At 38.3% G+C, this 17,207-nt stretch overlaps 1 protein-coding gene across 6 annotated transcripts in view; it reads right to left on the bottom strand.

The window, feature by feature from the left end:
* Positions 1–14,872, bottom strand: part of DGKB (diacylglycerol kinase beta) — a 639,375-nt gene extending 624,503 nt beyond the window's left edge. For all 6 annotated transcript variants that reach the window (XM_024767053.1, XM_024767055.1, XM_024767059.1 and 3 more), the window contains exon 1: positions 14,803–14,872. In XM_024767053.1, the coding sequence (XP_024622821.1) occupies positions 14,803–14,872 (70 nt within the window). The remainder of the gene's footprint in view (positions 1–14,802) is intronic.
* Between the last annotated feature and the right edge of the window lie 2,335 nt (positions 14,873–17,207).

Below are 17,207 nucleotides of genomic sequence, written 5' to 3'. Positions count from 1 at the left end.
CTTTCCTAGAGCTGGACAAAATACCATCCTATTGGATCTGACTGGGCTTCCTGTAATAGAGTCCTACTGGTGCCCCTGACTTGCAAGACCCTGAGAAAAGTGTAAAGAGCCCAAGGTGTCTGCACTAACAGAGGAAGAATTCTGGACAGAGTCTCAGGGGACTATTATTATTTAGTTCATCTCTGGGCATTACTGTCCACATTTCCCTAGAAAGACTATGGACATAACTCTCAGTGGTCTGAATGTACAAGGTTCTGTGCACCTGGGCTGACTGCACTGAGAAGCCTCTGTTGTTGCCAGAGGATAAAGAAGGGGTCAGAAAAATGGTGCACGTGGACCCAGCACCTGTTAAGCAGACTAATGTTGCTAACTAAGGTTAATTCCAACTTCTTTTAGGTATTGCCCTATTCTTCACCTCTTACAGGAGAGACTGACTGGCATCTTCTCACGCTCTCCTTACATGCCTTTGTGCCAACTTGTATGGTCAGTTAGAGGTCAAAAATATCATGAGAGCAGTTCCAAATATTTCAGCCTACAGACTACAGTGAAAAGAAGCCAAACACAAAGTACAAACTTTTTTTGATACTGAAAGTTTTCAGATACCCAAGGAACTGAAAAGAGTAGATGAAAGGGAAACTACAAAGTAGGAGAAAGAGTTCTTTCGCTTAATGTGGAATTTGGACTCAGAAGCACTGAAGCAACATACAATTACAGGACACATGGAATTTTACCAGTGATCAATTTACGAATGTCTGTTTCTCCAAGATGGATTCTTTGAGGGACTACATTAAGGAACTCTTAAGTTAATGGTATTGTTTTTTACTTCTCAACTCTATGCTTTTTAGATCACACTGGGAGATAAGGTAATACAAGGAAAATTAGCAGAAAACTCAATATAATGGTGATGGCAGCCAATAGTAGAAAAAGAAGGAAGAATTCTGAAAGGTTCCCTTCACCAGAAAGCAACTTTGGAAATAGCAGAAATTATCATTCAGTAGAGCTGTACCATATAATAGTGCCTCATAAATGACCTATGGAAGCAGTCACTGCTGCTTCCGAAATACTTCCCAGAGACGCTGAGAGCAACACCTGATGTCTTTGACACCCAAGAAGGGAAAAAAGACTGGAGATCATTAGAGTACAAATTTTCTGACCCCAAAGAGCCCACAATGTTTAAGACGTTTAATTTTTTTAAAATTCTGCCACCCGTGAAGTGAATACGAGCGGAGTGGAAGGAAAAATGTGCCCTCCCAGAAAGGTTTATTTAAAATAATTCAGGCTCATAAGTTTAAAAAAAATGTATGCAGTATTTTTTCCCATCACAACCAGTTAATTTGATATTGGTAATATGGTATTTCAGTAATCACATCAAATCATATCCCACCAATAATCAGAATATATCCTTTGTTCTATGCTTTCTTTGGGATTCCTTTCATTACAGGCTACCTCCTTGAATATCTTCTAACTAAAGCAGAGCTTTTATGAGTAAATTTCTAGAGAAAGACTTTCATTTGGCAAAAATTAAAAAATACCACTACTAATCTCTGATATCCATAGGGAAACTATAAACGAGAAAGATTTGGCAGAATTGTGTAAACATCTGGAGGACTCTCCTCTCCAAGTCAAAGCCGTGGCTACCAGCATTTTACTCTTTTCCTGATTTTTTTTTTTTTTTTCATTTGAGAGTTTTGATTTCCCACTGTATTCAGTTTGGGGGCAGGTTTCAAGGGACAGTGAAGTATCCTAATTTAGTAAGAAACTAAGCCTTAAAAAGGTCTAGAAGTCATTTATCATTTGGCAGCTGTAGAAGCTCAAACAGTAACATATTCTGCTCCAAAGGCACTTATGACATGGGGCAGGACCCTCAACATTCATTCAGTTGCAAGGAGTTCTCAAAGCATTCAGCAAAATGGGAGACTTTGCCTGGAGTGGAGCTATTTGTCACTTTCTCCCAGATCCTTCCTTTCTGTGTTCATTCTATAATATAAAGCACTGAAAAATAAATTAATGGTGATTGCTACTTGTAAGAAAAAGGTGTGTGTGTGTGCATAAATGTGTTTTAAGAAACTAATTTTTTTAAATAAAATTTACGAATTAAGCCTATTTTTCAGAGTAGACTCTAAAATACCTGTAAGTAAATGGGTTCCCCTTCATCCTCCCTGGATGAATACAGAAAAGTAGGTGAGTCTCCTAGCTTGAAAAGTAGGGCACAAATAGGATGGATCTGAAAACCCAGTGGTAGGGCACAGGGAAAAAAGAGGGATCAGAGACCAAGATGAGGAGACCTCTGGGCACAAGTGTGAGGCTGCCTTTATACAGAATGAAAGGCAACCTGGTGGGAAAATATGTGTTTTCATCAACTTCTGGGCTACTGATTATGGTGGTAAAGACTATTATAAGCTTATATTCTTTGGGAGACAATTCTCAATGTTTCTTTCATGTTTCTGCAGGTTTTACAAGGAGGGGCACAGACTACTTTTTTTCCTCTAAACTATCATTTCAAGGATGTTTTTGGAGTGAAAAACCTTGAGAGACACTGATTGTGACCCTCTGTTGAGCAAACGGAAGGTTTGTTTACTGTCTATTAAAAAACATTCAGCTTCCCTAAACTTGGAGTTCTCCTATGACTCAACCCACTGCTTGTGCAAAGGTTACCTGGCCCTTTTCATCTTTCCCTGTGAAAACTAATGTAGGGGGCTTCCCTGGTGGCACAGTGGTTAGGAATCCACCTGCCAATGGAGGGGACACGGGTTCGAGCCCTGGTCTGGGAGGATCCCACATGCCGCGGAGCAGCTGAGCCCGTGCACCACAACTACTGAGCCTGGACTCTAGAGCCTGCGAGCCACAACTACTGAGCCCGCGTGCCACAACCACTGAAGCCTGCGCACCTAGAGCCCGCGCTCCACAACAGGAGAGGCCACCGCGGTGAGAGGCCCGTGCGCCGCAACAAGGAGTGGACCCTGCTTGCCGCAGCTAGGGAGAGCCCGCGTGCAGCAACAAAGACCCAACACAGCCAAAAATAAATAAATTAATTAAAAATAAAAGAAAGTAGGGAGCCAATAAAAGCACGAGGTACATGATGTTTTCTGTGACATGATGAACAAAGTCCTCTTTCTCTGCCCCAGGCGTCTTGCATCTTCTTCTAGCATCACGATGCCTCAGCAAGCTAACTTCTTACACTGTAAGTAGGGTAAGATCTCAGACCGCTACAGTCTTGGCAATGTTCTTCCTTATAAAATACATTTTTGGGTATGAGAAAATAATCCTTGCACCTGAAGATGCCTAGGCAAGGCTCTGAAAGAGGCCACAGGATTTGACGAGAAACTGGAAAACTGGGCCACAAGAAGTAGGAATGTATTTCTCACATAATCTCATAGACGCAAACGTAAAATTCAATAAATAATAAAATTAGAAACGTGTATTTGGGAGAAGCAGAGATACTGAACTACAGAAAAAGAAAAGAAATAGTAGAAAGATAACTCAGAACATTCTAATGATAATAACAATGAAAGCAATAATTAACTTACATATGGTAGTTTGCATTTTACAAAGCATTTCCGCACATATTATTTTATTTGAGTCTTACAACATTCTTGTGAGTAGGTTTTATTATTTTCTTAATTACACAGCAGAGAAAATTAAACTTTAGAAAGGTTATGTAACTTGCTAGCGGCCAAAACGAATACATTAAGTAAATAAACAGTAGAGAAGTACTTAAGAAAACTGAATAAAACCAAAACAAAAATCTAGATTTGGCCATAAGCTCAGAATCTTTCAGCACCAAGTTTTTCCCTTTATATGCTGCCCTCCTTGTTCCCTATAAACATGTGTTTTTCTCTTACGTGAAAGAACAAAATCCCTCTTTTTATTCTATTAACTTTAGATATGATCCTTCCTCTTTTTTTTTTTTTTTTTTCCACAGCTAAGATTCTACAATTGTAGTTTAGGTATTCTCTCTGCCTCTCTTCTTTTCCACTCAGTTAATATCTTTACTTTCTCCCAATGACTGTATGTCGATAGACAATGTTTTACTAATGCCATTCATAGATCCATATTTTATGACTTGCTGAATTCTTCGATCTTGCCCTCAGTGTTTATACACATGTCCATGTGCACACATACATGCTCAGACACAAATAGGTACATATACCAACACATATTTCCAATTCTACCCTAATGTGTCACTTTCTTTCATGCCTCAGCACATGCTCTGATATTTAATTGGAGTTTCTCTGCTTTTTTAACCCCCATTCAATACTTTCAATTAAAATTACAATTCCACTCCCCTTTCAATACCTATCCACAAGAAGAGTTAAAAGCTCTTGGAGAGTCTTGCATAGATTTTGGTTCAAGATAGTGACACAGGAGGCTGCTGAACTCACCTCCTCCCGTGGACACACCAAATCTACAGCTACATATGGAATAATTTGCTCTGAAAGAGCTCTGTAAACTAGGTGAACGTGAACGACCCCTATGCATAGGGTAAACAAGAAAAAACCAACATCAGAATAGGTAGGAAAGGGCTTCCCTGGTGGCGCAGTGGTTGAGAATCTGCCTGCCAATGCAAGGGACACGGGTTCGAGACCTGCTCTGGGAAGATCCCACATGCCGCGGAGCAACTAGGCCTGTGCGCCACAACTACTGAGCCTGCGCATCTGGAGCTTGTGCTCCGCAACAAGAGAGGCCGCGACAGGGAGAGGCCCGCGCACCACAATGAAGAGTGGCCCCCGCTTGCCGCAACTAGAGAAAAGCCCACGCACAGAAACGAAGACTCAACACAGCCAAAAATAGTTAATTAATTAATTAATTAAAAAAATAAAAATAGGTAGGAGAGGCTGAGGCACAAGCTTGCCATGAACCCCACCCCTACTGTGGTGACACACAACTGGGAGGGAGCTCACAACTCCCAGCTTCTCCCTGAGGAGCCAGGGGTTTGAACTCCACATGTGGTGCCCCAACTTTGAATACTTCCACCTGAGAGACAGGCCCCCAAAACATCTAGCTTTGAAAGCCAGTGGGGCTTGTGTCTAAGAGACCCACAGGCTATAGGGAACTGAGAAACTGCTCTTCACAGGCTCAGGTGGACTCCCTGTGGCTAAGCCCCCAGGTCCAGTGCAGAGGCAGCAGGTTAAAATCTGTAATGCTCAAATTTCAAAATGAGAATATATTATGTATTGCCTATCAGATGTCTGTACATAGATAGAGAGATATAGATACAGGTACACATTAATGTGATCAATACCACAGGGAGGAGATCATGGAGTGATACAGAATTTTAAATGAGTAAAATGGTTTCTTCCAGGAGAGAGTATGCAACATTTTGTGTAGGAAAGATGTCCAGTCTTTCCATTAAAAAGGACTACTTGCTTATCTTAAAAGCTGTGGCCTGAGGAGCAAGTATCTAATTTAATACACATCTAGGGGCTGACTGCAATACTCTGCAGAGGCAGGCACCACCTTTGCTCTGTCTCCCCCTGCCTCACTCCAGGTTGCTTAATATACCAGAAAGGAGCTTGCACACAGGTCTAGCGCCCCAGCTTTTGCAGCTGGGCCCAGGGGATGCATCCCTTGATTAACTGGCTCTGGTGGCCAGTGAGGTTTATGTTCTGGGGTCCCACAAGCCTGTAACAGAGAATCCATTCTTAACTGCCTGATCCCCAGGGCACAGCATAGAGGCTACAGAGTGAAACACACAGTGTCTCAGAGAAAGATGCCTATTTGCAGATCATGTACCAACAGGTACCTAAGGGTGCTCTACATCACTCATCATCAAGAAAATGCCAATCAAAGTCACAATGAGGGGGCTTCCCTGGTGGCACAGTGGTTGAGAGTCCGCCTGCTGATGCAGGGGACACGGGTTCGTGCCCCAGTCCGGAGGATCCCACATGCCGCAGAGCGGCTGGGCCCGTGAGCCATGGCCGCTCGCAACAGGAGAGGCCACAACAGTGAGAGGCCCGTGTACCGCAAAAAAAAAAAAAAAAAAAAAAAAAAAAAAGAACCCGCCTGCCAATGCAGGGGACACGGGTTCGAGCCCTGGTCCGGGAAGTTCCCACATGCCGCCGAGCAACTAAGCCCGTGTGCCACAACTACTGAGTCTGCACTCTAGAGCCTGCGAGCCACGGCTACTGAATGAAGCCCATGAGCCTAGAGTCTGTGTTCTGCAACGAGAAGCCTCCGCAATGAGATGCCACAAACCTCAACAAAGAGTAGCCCCCGCTAGCTGAAACTAGAGAAAGCCCGTGCGCAGCAACAAAGATCCAATGCAGCCAAAAATTAAATAAATAAATAAATAAATAATTTTAAAAACCACAATAACACTTCACACCTGTCAGAATGGCTATCATCAAAAAGATAAGAGATAACAAGTATTGGCAAGGATATGCACAAGAACCTCGTACACTGCTGATGGAAATGTAAATTGGTGCAGCCACTATGGAAAACAGTATGGAGGGTTTTCCAAAATTTAAAAATAGAACTACCATATTTTCCAGCAATTCCACTTCTGGGTATATACCTGAAAGAAATAAAATCAATATCCTGAAGAGATATCTGCATCTTCATTTTCACTGCGGCATTATTTGCAATAGCCAAGACATGGAAACAACCTAAGTGTCCGCAGACAAATAAATGGTAAAGATAATGGTAAAGACAGATAAATGGTATATAAATGGCATTTAATATTTTATATATAATTTTCTTTACAACTTATTTGTATACATATATAATCTACCCATTAGAAAGAAGGACATCCTGCCATTTGTGACAACAACATGGGTAGACCTTGAGGGCATTATGTTAAGTGAAATAAGTCAGAAAAGACAAAGACAAATACTGTAAAATCTCACTTACATGTGGAATCTTACAGAATTTAACTTACAACGAACAAAATGGTGGTTCTCCAGGGCAAGGGGCCGGGGGTGGGGGTGGGGGGGTGAAATGGGTAAAGGTGTTTAAAAGGTACAAACTTCCAGTTATAAGTATAGCAGAGCACCGTGACTATAGTTAACAATGCTGTATTGTATATTGGAAAGTTGCTAAGAGAGAGCAAGTTCTCATCTCAAGAAAAAGAATTTTACCTGTGTGGTGATGGATGTTAGTTAAATTTATTGTGGTAATCATTTGCAATACATATCAAATCATTATGTTGTACACGTAAAACAGCGTTTTATGTAAATTGTACCTCAATTAAAAAGAATCTTGCATATATAATATCCGGAGTAAGTATTTCACTGCTTTATCATCGTTTGCCATGATATTTGTCTCTCTGAATAGATTAACCTCTTTGATTGAAAGAACTACGATATCCATTTCTGTATTACCTAGAACCAAGCATAATGCCTAAGAGTGAAGGGTACTCAGTACTGTTGGCTGAATAACGATCAGCGAGTAAAATTAAGTCCGTGTAAGTCTGTATACTCATATTTGTGTGTGTGTGTGGCACTTCCTGCTGTAATGTGGGTGGTGGCATCTAAGGAAACTTCTAGTAAATCACAACCTTTAATCTACAGCTGAATTAAGGATGAAGTACATAATTTAATCTGTTGAATCTTTGCGATAACTTTTGTTACAATCTGTCATACTAATATTAGTAATAAAAACAAGAGTAATTATTTATAGGTGGGGAGCACTGTCCTCCTTCTATAAGATGAAGAAACAAGCTTAAAGTGATCGTGATGACTTGCTTAAGGTTCCAAGGTAAAGAATAGGTTATATTTTATTTGTGTGATACTGTCCACATTAGTAGTTTTCACCAAGTAGTTCAGTCTCCCCCAATGCTGGGCAGACAGAAGGAATGCATTTCTCTACTCCCTTGAAGTTAGATGTGGTCATGTGGATTGCTTTGGCCAAAGAAACGTAAGCAAAACATTATCAGGGAGAAGCCTTAAGAGCTAGCACCCATTGCACAAAGTCTATTTCTCTGTCACAGCATCTGCCAATTTTAAAGTTGATGACTGCTCCATCTGACTGGGACTTTTGATCAAGGATAATGTGAAATTAAACCATTTGCTGATTCAGATTTGGAAATGTAATAGGAGCAAGAAATAAACTTCTGTTTTGTTAAGCCACTGAGATTTTGTGAATTTTTCAATCACAGTCTAATTTGGTCCACTTTGACCAAAATACTTCACAGAAGTCCTAACTTCACTATTAAAGTTTGTTTGACCATAAAACTTAATTTAAGGTTTGCGGGCAAGTTTGAAAAGCTGGAAAAGATGTCTAAAAATCATTGAAAATGATATATTTTTAGGATACTGAAATAATGGAGACTTAGACATTCATAGTGATTACTTTCTTTTACTACTGCAGATTTAGGTATTGAAAAACTTAAGGTATATGGACCCAGAGAAGCCACCAACAGGAAATTCAGTCTGAAGCAGTACAACAAATAGGAACTGGAGACAGCGATGAGGCGAAAGAGATTATGCAGCCAACATACATTCCAGAAATAAAATCTGGGTCAGAGCCAGGAACTGCTGAGCTAATCAATGTGAATCAGAAGAAACAGGGTCGGAAATGAGAGACATGTATTATCTAAAATAGAGTCAGAGATCCTGATTTCAGACAAGTGTCAGGGCAAAATCAAGACATTCCACATAAGTAGTATAACTGAGGAGTCATAAATCAAAGAACAAAAAGTCCTCATTTGATATTAAACCACCACAGTCACCACCATCCTGAGCCTCATCAAAACAATAACTGATCGAGTCCTGAGCACTTTACAGGCCTCTTCACCCTTAATCATCATTGCAATCCTAGGACAAAGGTGAAGAAAATGAGGTGCACATCACAGCACTGGAACTCAAACCCAGTCTAGTCTAACACCAAATTATGTGTTCTCAGCCACTATGTTAATTGACTGTGCCATTTATTCTTCTGTCTTGTACAAAGAGAGTAATTAAGTGGCTTGGTCTCCCAAAATAGAGTCAGTGTACAATAACAAAGGGCCTAGGACAAACGTAAGAGCTAATCCCAGTGGAACAAATTAGAAAGAGGGCTAACATGTGATCTAAACTTGCTTAACAATAAACTGAATATGCACAGGTCAGGAGGTCTAGTCTCTCCCTCCAGTCTCCTTAACCCATCATGTATGGATTAAGCACAAAACACATCTCAAAGACACAGATCATCATGCTAGAGGGTGGGGTTTCTTGGGAGAGGAAAGCTACTTAAAATGGCCAAGCACTTTACCAAACTTTTTATTATAACTGCTTCCTGAGTTTATTCTCCTCTCTTTTCCCTCCTATGTTTTTCATAAGGAAGAGTGAAGGAGGTTCCAGAGACGGGAGAAAAGCAGCGTGGGTAGAATGATGAAAACTGCTCACGGAGGTTGACACAGGATCCCCGCCATGTAGCAGGATAAGGGAGCAGAAAGGTATTCTGGGGCCAAAGCCATAGTTAGAAGCTTTGCTTCTTTGCTTTGTCCTGTGTACAAAAGCCCTTTGAGAGATGGCTGTGGCTGATGGAGATAAGAGGACCTGAATCCTGGGTTCTAGATTCCCCTATTTTAGAAACATGATTAACAATCTTTATTAACAAAGTGATCTCTGTAAGAAATATAAATGAATTACTACTGTTTTGATCTTTGTTATCGCTTATTGTGCCATAGCAATAGGCCAGGCAATGTGCCTGACAGAGATCATCCTTCACCTCTAAGGCTTATTGTGAGAATTAAATGAATTAATATTTGTATATTATTTAGAATAGGGTACTAAAAATCGATTATTTATGATAATGATGATTACTGTCTCATTAAATCCTACAACACTGTGAGGTAGAATTCTACTTTTCCAGGTGAGGAAGCTGAGGCACAGGTAGTACATGTAAGCTTCCCAAGGTCCCAAGGCTAGTAAGTTGAAGTTGGGGCTGTGGTTCAACACTGTCGAATATTAGTTTGCCTACAAAGCCTGTGCTCTTTCCACTAAGCCACAACACACACCTCACTTCAATGGAAGAAACTGTACACTAGGTCCAAATATTAGGCATGCTGGTCCTTATTGAAAAGAACAAGTCATCAAATAATTCTGCAACTCTCTACAATGCCAGCTGCTATAAAAAGTATGAAATTTATGAGAGTTTGGAAGTGTTCCCACTGTAATAACATAGTATTTTTCAAAAGTAAAGTACACGCTATATAACACGCTTTGTATACAGCAAATAAAAAGCTAATCCTAAGTGACGATACGTGGGCAGATAATGAATCACTTGGAAATACTGTGTAGATTTTACATAGAAAATATTGTTATCCATGAAGAGATTCTAGGAAGCAACGACAAACTAATAATGTGATAAGCTCAATTCTCTACACGGCAGGAGTGAGAGCTGTCCGTCTTATCACAACAGTCTGGATGACTTTTTATGAAGAGTGGAAAAGAAAAGGATACTCCTCTCCCACATATCAATGGAAATGCTCCCCACAGAGGGACTCAGCCTGAAACCCTAAACAGGAGCATGGGCTCAGCATGTTGTAGGCAGCCACAGCAGGCTTCACATTAGCTGCCTTCAGCCTTTGTGGGGACAACACAGATCCGAGGCTGCCAACAGCACCAGAAGCTTCTACCTTGTGGGAAGAATGTGGTCTTTTAGCAGAAAAAATAGACATTGGCTCTTAATGCTCTAAAATGCAGCACTTTTTAACTTGATCATCAACAATATGTTCAAACAGCCAACATAACACACTCACTCCCTCTCTATTAAAATAATAATCGTAAACAGTTATATAACTTGCAACTCATCAGGCACTGTTCTCATTACTTGACATATATTAACTCATTCAATTTAATCCTTACAACATTCGACATTATTATTTTTCCCATTTTACAAGTATGAAAATTGGGAGACAGAGATGTTATATAACTTGAAAGTCAGACATCTAAAATATGGTACGACCAGGATTTGAACACAGCTGTCTGATGTGCTACCTGCCTAGCCAGGAATGCTGTGCCAACGTCCCTCTAATTTTCCCCCAATTAATTATGAGGAAAGCCTAGAAACTGAAACAATATGTATAGTTACAGGGTGTAATGGACTAAAATTTGTGTCTCCCCTAATGCATATGTTGAAACCGTACCTCACAGTATGAGGGATCTTTGAGAGGTAAATAGAATTAGATGAGGTTCTTAGGGTAGAACCCTGATGAACTGGATTAGTGCCCTTATAAGAATCCCAGGAGAGCTTGCTGCTCTTCTCTTGCTCCTTCCAACATGTGAGAATACAAGAAGTTGGCAGTTTGCAGCCCCAAAGAGGACCTTTACCAGAATCCATGCTTGCACCCTAATCTCAAACTTCCAGCCTCCAGAACTATGAGAAATAATTTTCTGTTGTTTATAAGTCACCCAGTCTATGGTACTTCGTTATAGCAGCCTAAACAGAATACGACACGATATACTGTGGCACTTGTGGAGAGAACTCAAGATCAGATAACTTGAGAAAAAGATCTTTATGGTATTATTTAAGTCCAACACTGAATGATTTGGTTTTGTGGGTAGCGGTTTCATGAACTCATTCATCTCAACCAAGAATCTGACGACCCCACCCCATTCCCCAAAAGAGTATAGAACACTTATTTGAAATACATCAGATATAATCTTAGCATGCTGCAAATTTAAACTTAAATTAATAACTTTTTTAAAATTTAGTCATTTAATACATATAAACAATTTCTTATGGAAAGTTACAAAACAATTAAAATCTAATATATCACTTTTCTAATAGACTACAGAGGGATGTCACTTTGCCAACACTGCATTGCAACATGAAAAATCTGGTCCTTAAATGCTGCTGATAAACTGATCACATGTACTGAATAGCATGGAAAATATACCACTTTTATAATCTTCAGGATAATAAGTTTGTTTTCTGTTATGTTTTAACAATGGCAATTTAATACACAAAGATCCATCTAATCATAATATTCTTTGCTATTTAATTATACAGGAAACTTCTTAGAGGATTCGGTCTAACACTCTTCATTGTTGTCTTGGTTATTTAAAAAAGAGTAGCAAGTCTAATGATCATGGAATCAGCACTATTCATTTCCTTCACAGTTAAAATGTCTTTTCGTAAGATCCATTTTAACCATGTTCTTATACTCACTGTGTCACTACTCACTACCAACTTATTGAATGCCCATTAATCTTTGTCTCAAGAGGTTAGAACTTTTACATTTATGACAATTCTTTTTACCACTTGTCTTAGGTATTTCTGCAAACCTATTACTAAATCAAGCATTTTAATGATATAATTAAATGTACCTCCATATTCCTTAGCCAATAAAATAAGAGTGGCAGCCTGTAATATATTTAATACTTTAGTACTAAATTCTGTTTATCAGTTCAAATGCAATTTGACTATCTAAGCAAAAGTTATTGTAAATAATAATTTAGCTATTATGGCAATAATTTATCTATTTTATACTAGTGCCTCCACAGGCATGTTTCCTGTAAGTACCCGAACACTGGAAAATATATTTTAATAATCCAGCTAAATTTAGCATAATCTAAACCAAACCATTATGTTTATTTTACTTGGGAGATTATGTCACCAAATTCCTCTGTCCTCCAAGTCAAATTTTTAGAGCTAAATTTTAGAACTGTCTCTTTCTGCCTCTCTCTCTCTCTCTCACTCTCTCTCTCTCTCTCTCAATTCTCGTATTTTATTATTGCCCAAGTTCTCTTCCACTAGTTTTAATGATGTAATATTTGAATCTATGCTTTTCTGGTCATCATTCTCCATCCACCTTTTTTTAGTCTATTCCAGTAGCCCACTGGCCTAATTTCAGTCTCTTTGTCACATATACTATTTTTGTATTTGTAAATTAAGCTTCTTGGAGCATAGCATTGTTCATGTCGCCCTACGCTTAATTCTACAATTACTCTTCACTGCCTTACTCAAGTTGAGCGTTGTATATTTAAATTCTATCTCATTTTTACAGCCTTACCTCCACTTACTCCCTTAATTTGTAGTGTGGCTAAATGTAGCTCATCTCACTTCCTCAAATATATGCCAATTTTTTCTTTTAATTTATATCATTTTTTCTGCATTTACCATGAATCTATTTTTTAAGATTCATTTCAAATTCTACTTCTTCCATGAAGCCTTCCCTTTTTCCATCTCTAGCTGCATACTATTGCCCTACAGATCCCTAAACTTTGCTTGTAGCACTTAGATATTTCACCTAGATATCGTTTATCCTAGAATTGTTTATCCATTAGTTTCTAGCCTTCATTAAACTGTAAATTTCAAAAAGGGAGGGTCCATATCTGTTCATATTTGCATCTCCTACAGTGCCAAGCAGAATATTCTCCCTAAAGAAGATGTTCAGAAATATTTACTTAATTATTGGATATATCACAACAGTAAAGAGCATATAGTAATTACAAAACATAGGTAAATCATTTTTAGCCAGTTTAGAAATCACTGAGTATAAACATGCAGACAAGAATTCAGCCATTCTGGGATAAATTGTCTTCATGTGATAAGTAGATGAATTGTGCTTTCAGTGGCTCAAAACAGTTTTTCAGTATAAGGACCACATTTTGATGTCAACAATTTCTGATTCTCCCCTCCATTTAATAGTTACTGTATTTTTATCATTATTGATGGAGAAAACTTACAGGTTACATGGGTTTGCATTTTCCTTACAAATACCCACCAGCACTCTGATAACCTCACCCAGAACACTTCAGCTCGCCAGTTAGGAAAAGTCTGGAAAACCTATGAAATTGGCCTCTTCGGATGATATACATTGTTTATTAATGTTCCTGACTTATACTATGTACCCCGTAAATGTGTTATTATTCACTCACATATCTATTTCTTATTATTCCAATCCTCCATTTGAGTTTAATCCTTTCCTCTGCCTCTTCATAATATGATTCAATTCACTCCTGACACTTCTCTCCTACATGACCCAATTCTCTGCATAAGCACCTCCAGCTGTTCCAGTTTTTGCCTCTTTCACTATTGCGTGCTATTGGTTCTTTTTTTGCTTTCCACTTCTTGCATTTTATTCTCTAACACTCACCATTCTTATTACATTCCCTGCATATTATTTTTTCTCTACTCATCGTGCTCCCAGCCTTTTGCTCCCTCCTATTTATTAGTTGCTTCATTTTCTCTCTTCAATACCTTGACACAGTTGCTACCCATATTTACTGTTGAAACTCAATTTGTGAAACAGATGTATTTTTGAAAATCCATGGTAAAAACAATAAATAAATACAATTTTACTGTTTATGTGTAAAGAACCATATCATATTTAAAAATTGCATACTATAAAGTGAATCACCATGGCCTATCTTTTGTATCAATACACACACTAAACAACGTGGTGTAAGATCCTACACCTTCTCTTTCTTTTACAACTTCTAATTTCAATGCCATGATGTATCTATGACTCCCTACTCCCAATCTTTTTGAAATGTTATGCAGGAAAAAAAAAATCTCACTTTTCCCCTTACTTCTGCTTATCCTTCTTCTTGGTTACAGACTCACCAGTCTCCATTCTCCCAAACTATCTTATCCTTTGCTTCACATCTATTACAGCGGGAGTGTTTCCAAGTTCACTTTTGCATCTAAAGTTCTAGTTCTTTTTCTTTGAGATCTAATGTTCGATTTAAGTTTACCTTTTCCTTTTTCTCATGCCAAACTGGTAGTCTCAAGTTCACTTACTTGAAAACAGAAAAGACACACCTGTATTTATCCCAATGCTGAACGGGCTTTATAAGCTGTTTTGGTAAGTAAATAATTACGTTGTTTAGCGCAAATACCAAGTCAAATCATATTATCAATATGAATACTTACATTCAGCATATTTCTGAAGCTGGGAAAATTCTGAGGGGCTGAGATGGACCCATTTTTCCTGGTTTGTCATGGTGGTGGTGAGGAGATCTCTTACATACCAGGTGAGAAATTCTTTATTCAGATGTTTGGCAGAATTTATGCTTCAAAGTTTCCACATGGCATGTTTCATTATAAAATACCTCAAGCTTTCAAAATATGCAATCTGTCAACAATGAGACCACTGTGGATATGGGTTTGTAGTTTCAATAACGTATTAAAGCACTGCAGAAAGAAAAAGAAAGATTGAAAGATTAGTATCATTAAACAAAGAAAAAAACTGACAAGTTATAAAATGTTAAAGATTTTTAATCCCTAAATAATATATTACAGTTATTCCATTTTGCATAATGTTTAATTGCTCACTCTAATGGCATTTTATACACATTTTCTAACACCAAATCATAGAAGAAATATGATTAAAAATACAGTGTGAAGAAAATTTTATAAGGTCTAGTTTCATACAAGGAGACTTTTTTTTGGTTCAGTTTTTTAAACTCCACATTCCAAGAGCAAAGAATGGTGTCATTGTTATCAATCTAAACTTATCAATTTTTTAATATCTAAACAAATGTTATGTTTAGACCCAGATTATTAAATTAAGCTAAATAAGCTCTAAAGTTCCCTAAATATACAGTCTGCTAGTCTACCAGCTTTCCAACAATGGTTTGGAATGGTCATCCGTGGTAGCACATATATTTGCAATTATGCAAATCAATTTGGGCAGGTTATATAAATTGGGTTTTTTTCCCCTAACAATTAAAAAAACCCAATAATTTTAACTTTACCATCTATAAAAATCTCAATAAAATTTACCAAAGCAATTCCAAATGTCTGACAGACTTTCATAATGATAGTAGATGGAACTACTGTGAATCATGCTTAAAAATAAACCCCTAGGTTGTCATGGACCTACATTCACTGCTACCTCTGAAAAGGCAAACAAAATGAAAAACCATCTGGTTTCAACTTTTTATCAGAGACAGTAATCAATTGCTCAGTAACAAAGCAGACTGGCACTGTCATCATCATAGAAACTAAAATATTTAGAAACAATTACTTAGATAATTTATGAAATTAAATGACTGGAAGGATTATGCATATAGATGTCATTACCTAAAGGCATGGTACCTGTATTTGGCATTAGTGCCTAACCTTTTTTCGATATCTATTTACTGTTCTCTATCAATCCCACAACCTCACTGTCATATTCTGTCATCTTATCCTTAAGTAAAAAAAACAAAAAAACTCTTGTTGGTCTCATCTCTTCAGGGTTCCTGCAATCAGTTTTACAAGGTGGTAGTTGGCTTTTTAAATGGAAAAAAATGCAGATACTGATGCATTAACAGAGGCCAAATTGCTATAGGTCTTTTTTCTTCCCAGGGGATGCACTTATAAGAACATGTGATGGATATTTCTTTGTGCTTTCTACCCAGTTTCTTCCTGCTGATTTCATCCTTCACATGGATCTCATCCTAATTCTTTGCTTCTCCCCAGGTACATGCCATTTTGGTGGGGCTATAAAAAAAGGTGTTCCGTTCTCTCCTATCCAAAGGGAGACAGATGATTCCGTCACATTTTGATCATTAGACTCCATCTCATGGGGCTTTAAATGTTGAGTGGAGTTATCCAAGCACAGTGTGAAAATAGCTCTGGTCTAAATGATTACAGCAATAATAGGATACCTGTCCCTGTCTGAGTCTGACTCTCCAGGTATCTTGTCACTTCTAGAAGTAAGTACCATTATTTTAATAAGGGATTAAGTGGGCCAGAATCAGTTTCTGTTGCCTGCTATCTAAAAATCTAAACTGATGATAATGGTGGTTCATTTATTCATTCAAAAAAAAAAGTGTTTATTGATCTCCTATGTGCTAGAAAGCATTCTAGGCACTGGAAATACAACAAAGATCAAAACACACAAAAGACGAAAATAAGGCTAATTCCAACAATGTGTCAGTTCTACTGAGAGCTTACAGTATGCATGGCATTCTCCTAACAGCATTCCTGTGTTGGATCATTCAACCTTCACCAAACAACTCTGTGAGGTGCTAATAGTGTTCCATTTTGACAAATGAAGAAACTGACACCGGGTGATTAAAATCTGATAGATATGACAGAGACTGCTAGAAACCCACCCAATATCCATTCTTTCTTTCTTCCTTGGTAACAGAACCCTAATTTTATTAAATGAAAATATATCCATCTAAACAGCTATATTCCTCAGGTTCTTTGCACAAAGAAGTGGCCAGTGAGATGTAAGTGGATGTTGGGTGAGATATATAGGAAGGTTCTATTTGAGGAAAGAGCTAACAAGTGCTCTTTTAATCTTTTTTCTCTTCCTCCAACTTCTTACCTGGAATGTTGACACA

The sequence above is a fragment of the Neophocaena asiaeorientalis genome, unplaced genomic scaffold (genome assembly GCF_003031525.2).
Source record: "Neophocaena asiaeorientalis asiaeorientalis breed wild unplaced genomic scaffold, Neophocaena_asiaeorientalis_V1.1 scaffold70, whole genome shotgun sequence".
NCBI classification, from domain to species: domain Eukaryota; kingdom Metazoa; phylum Chordata; class Mammalia; order Artiodactyla; family Phocoenidae; genus Neophocaena; species Neophocaena asiaeorientalis.
This window is presented reverse-complemented; position numbering and strand designations above follow the sequence as displayed.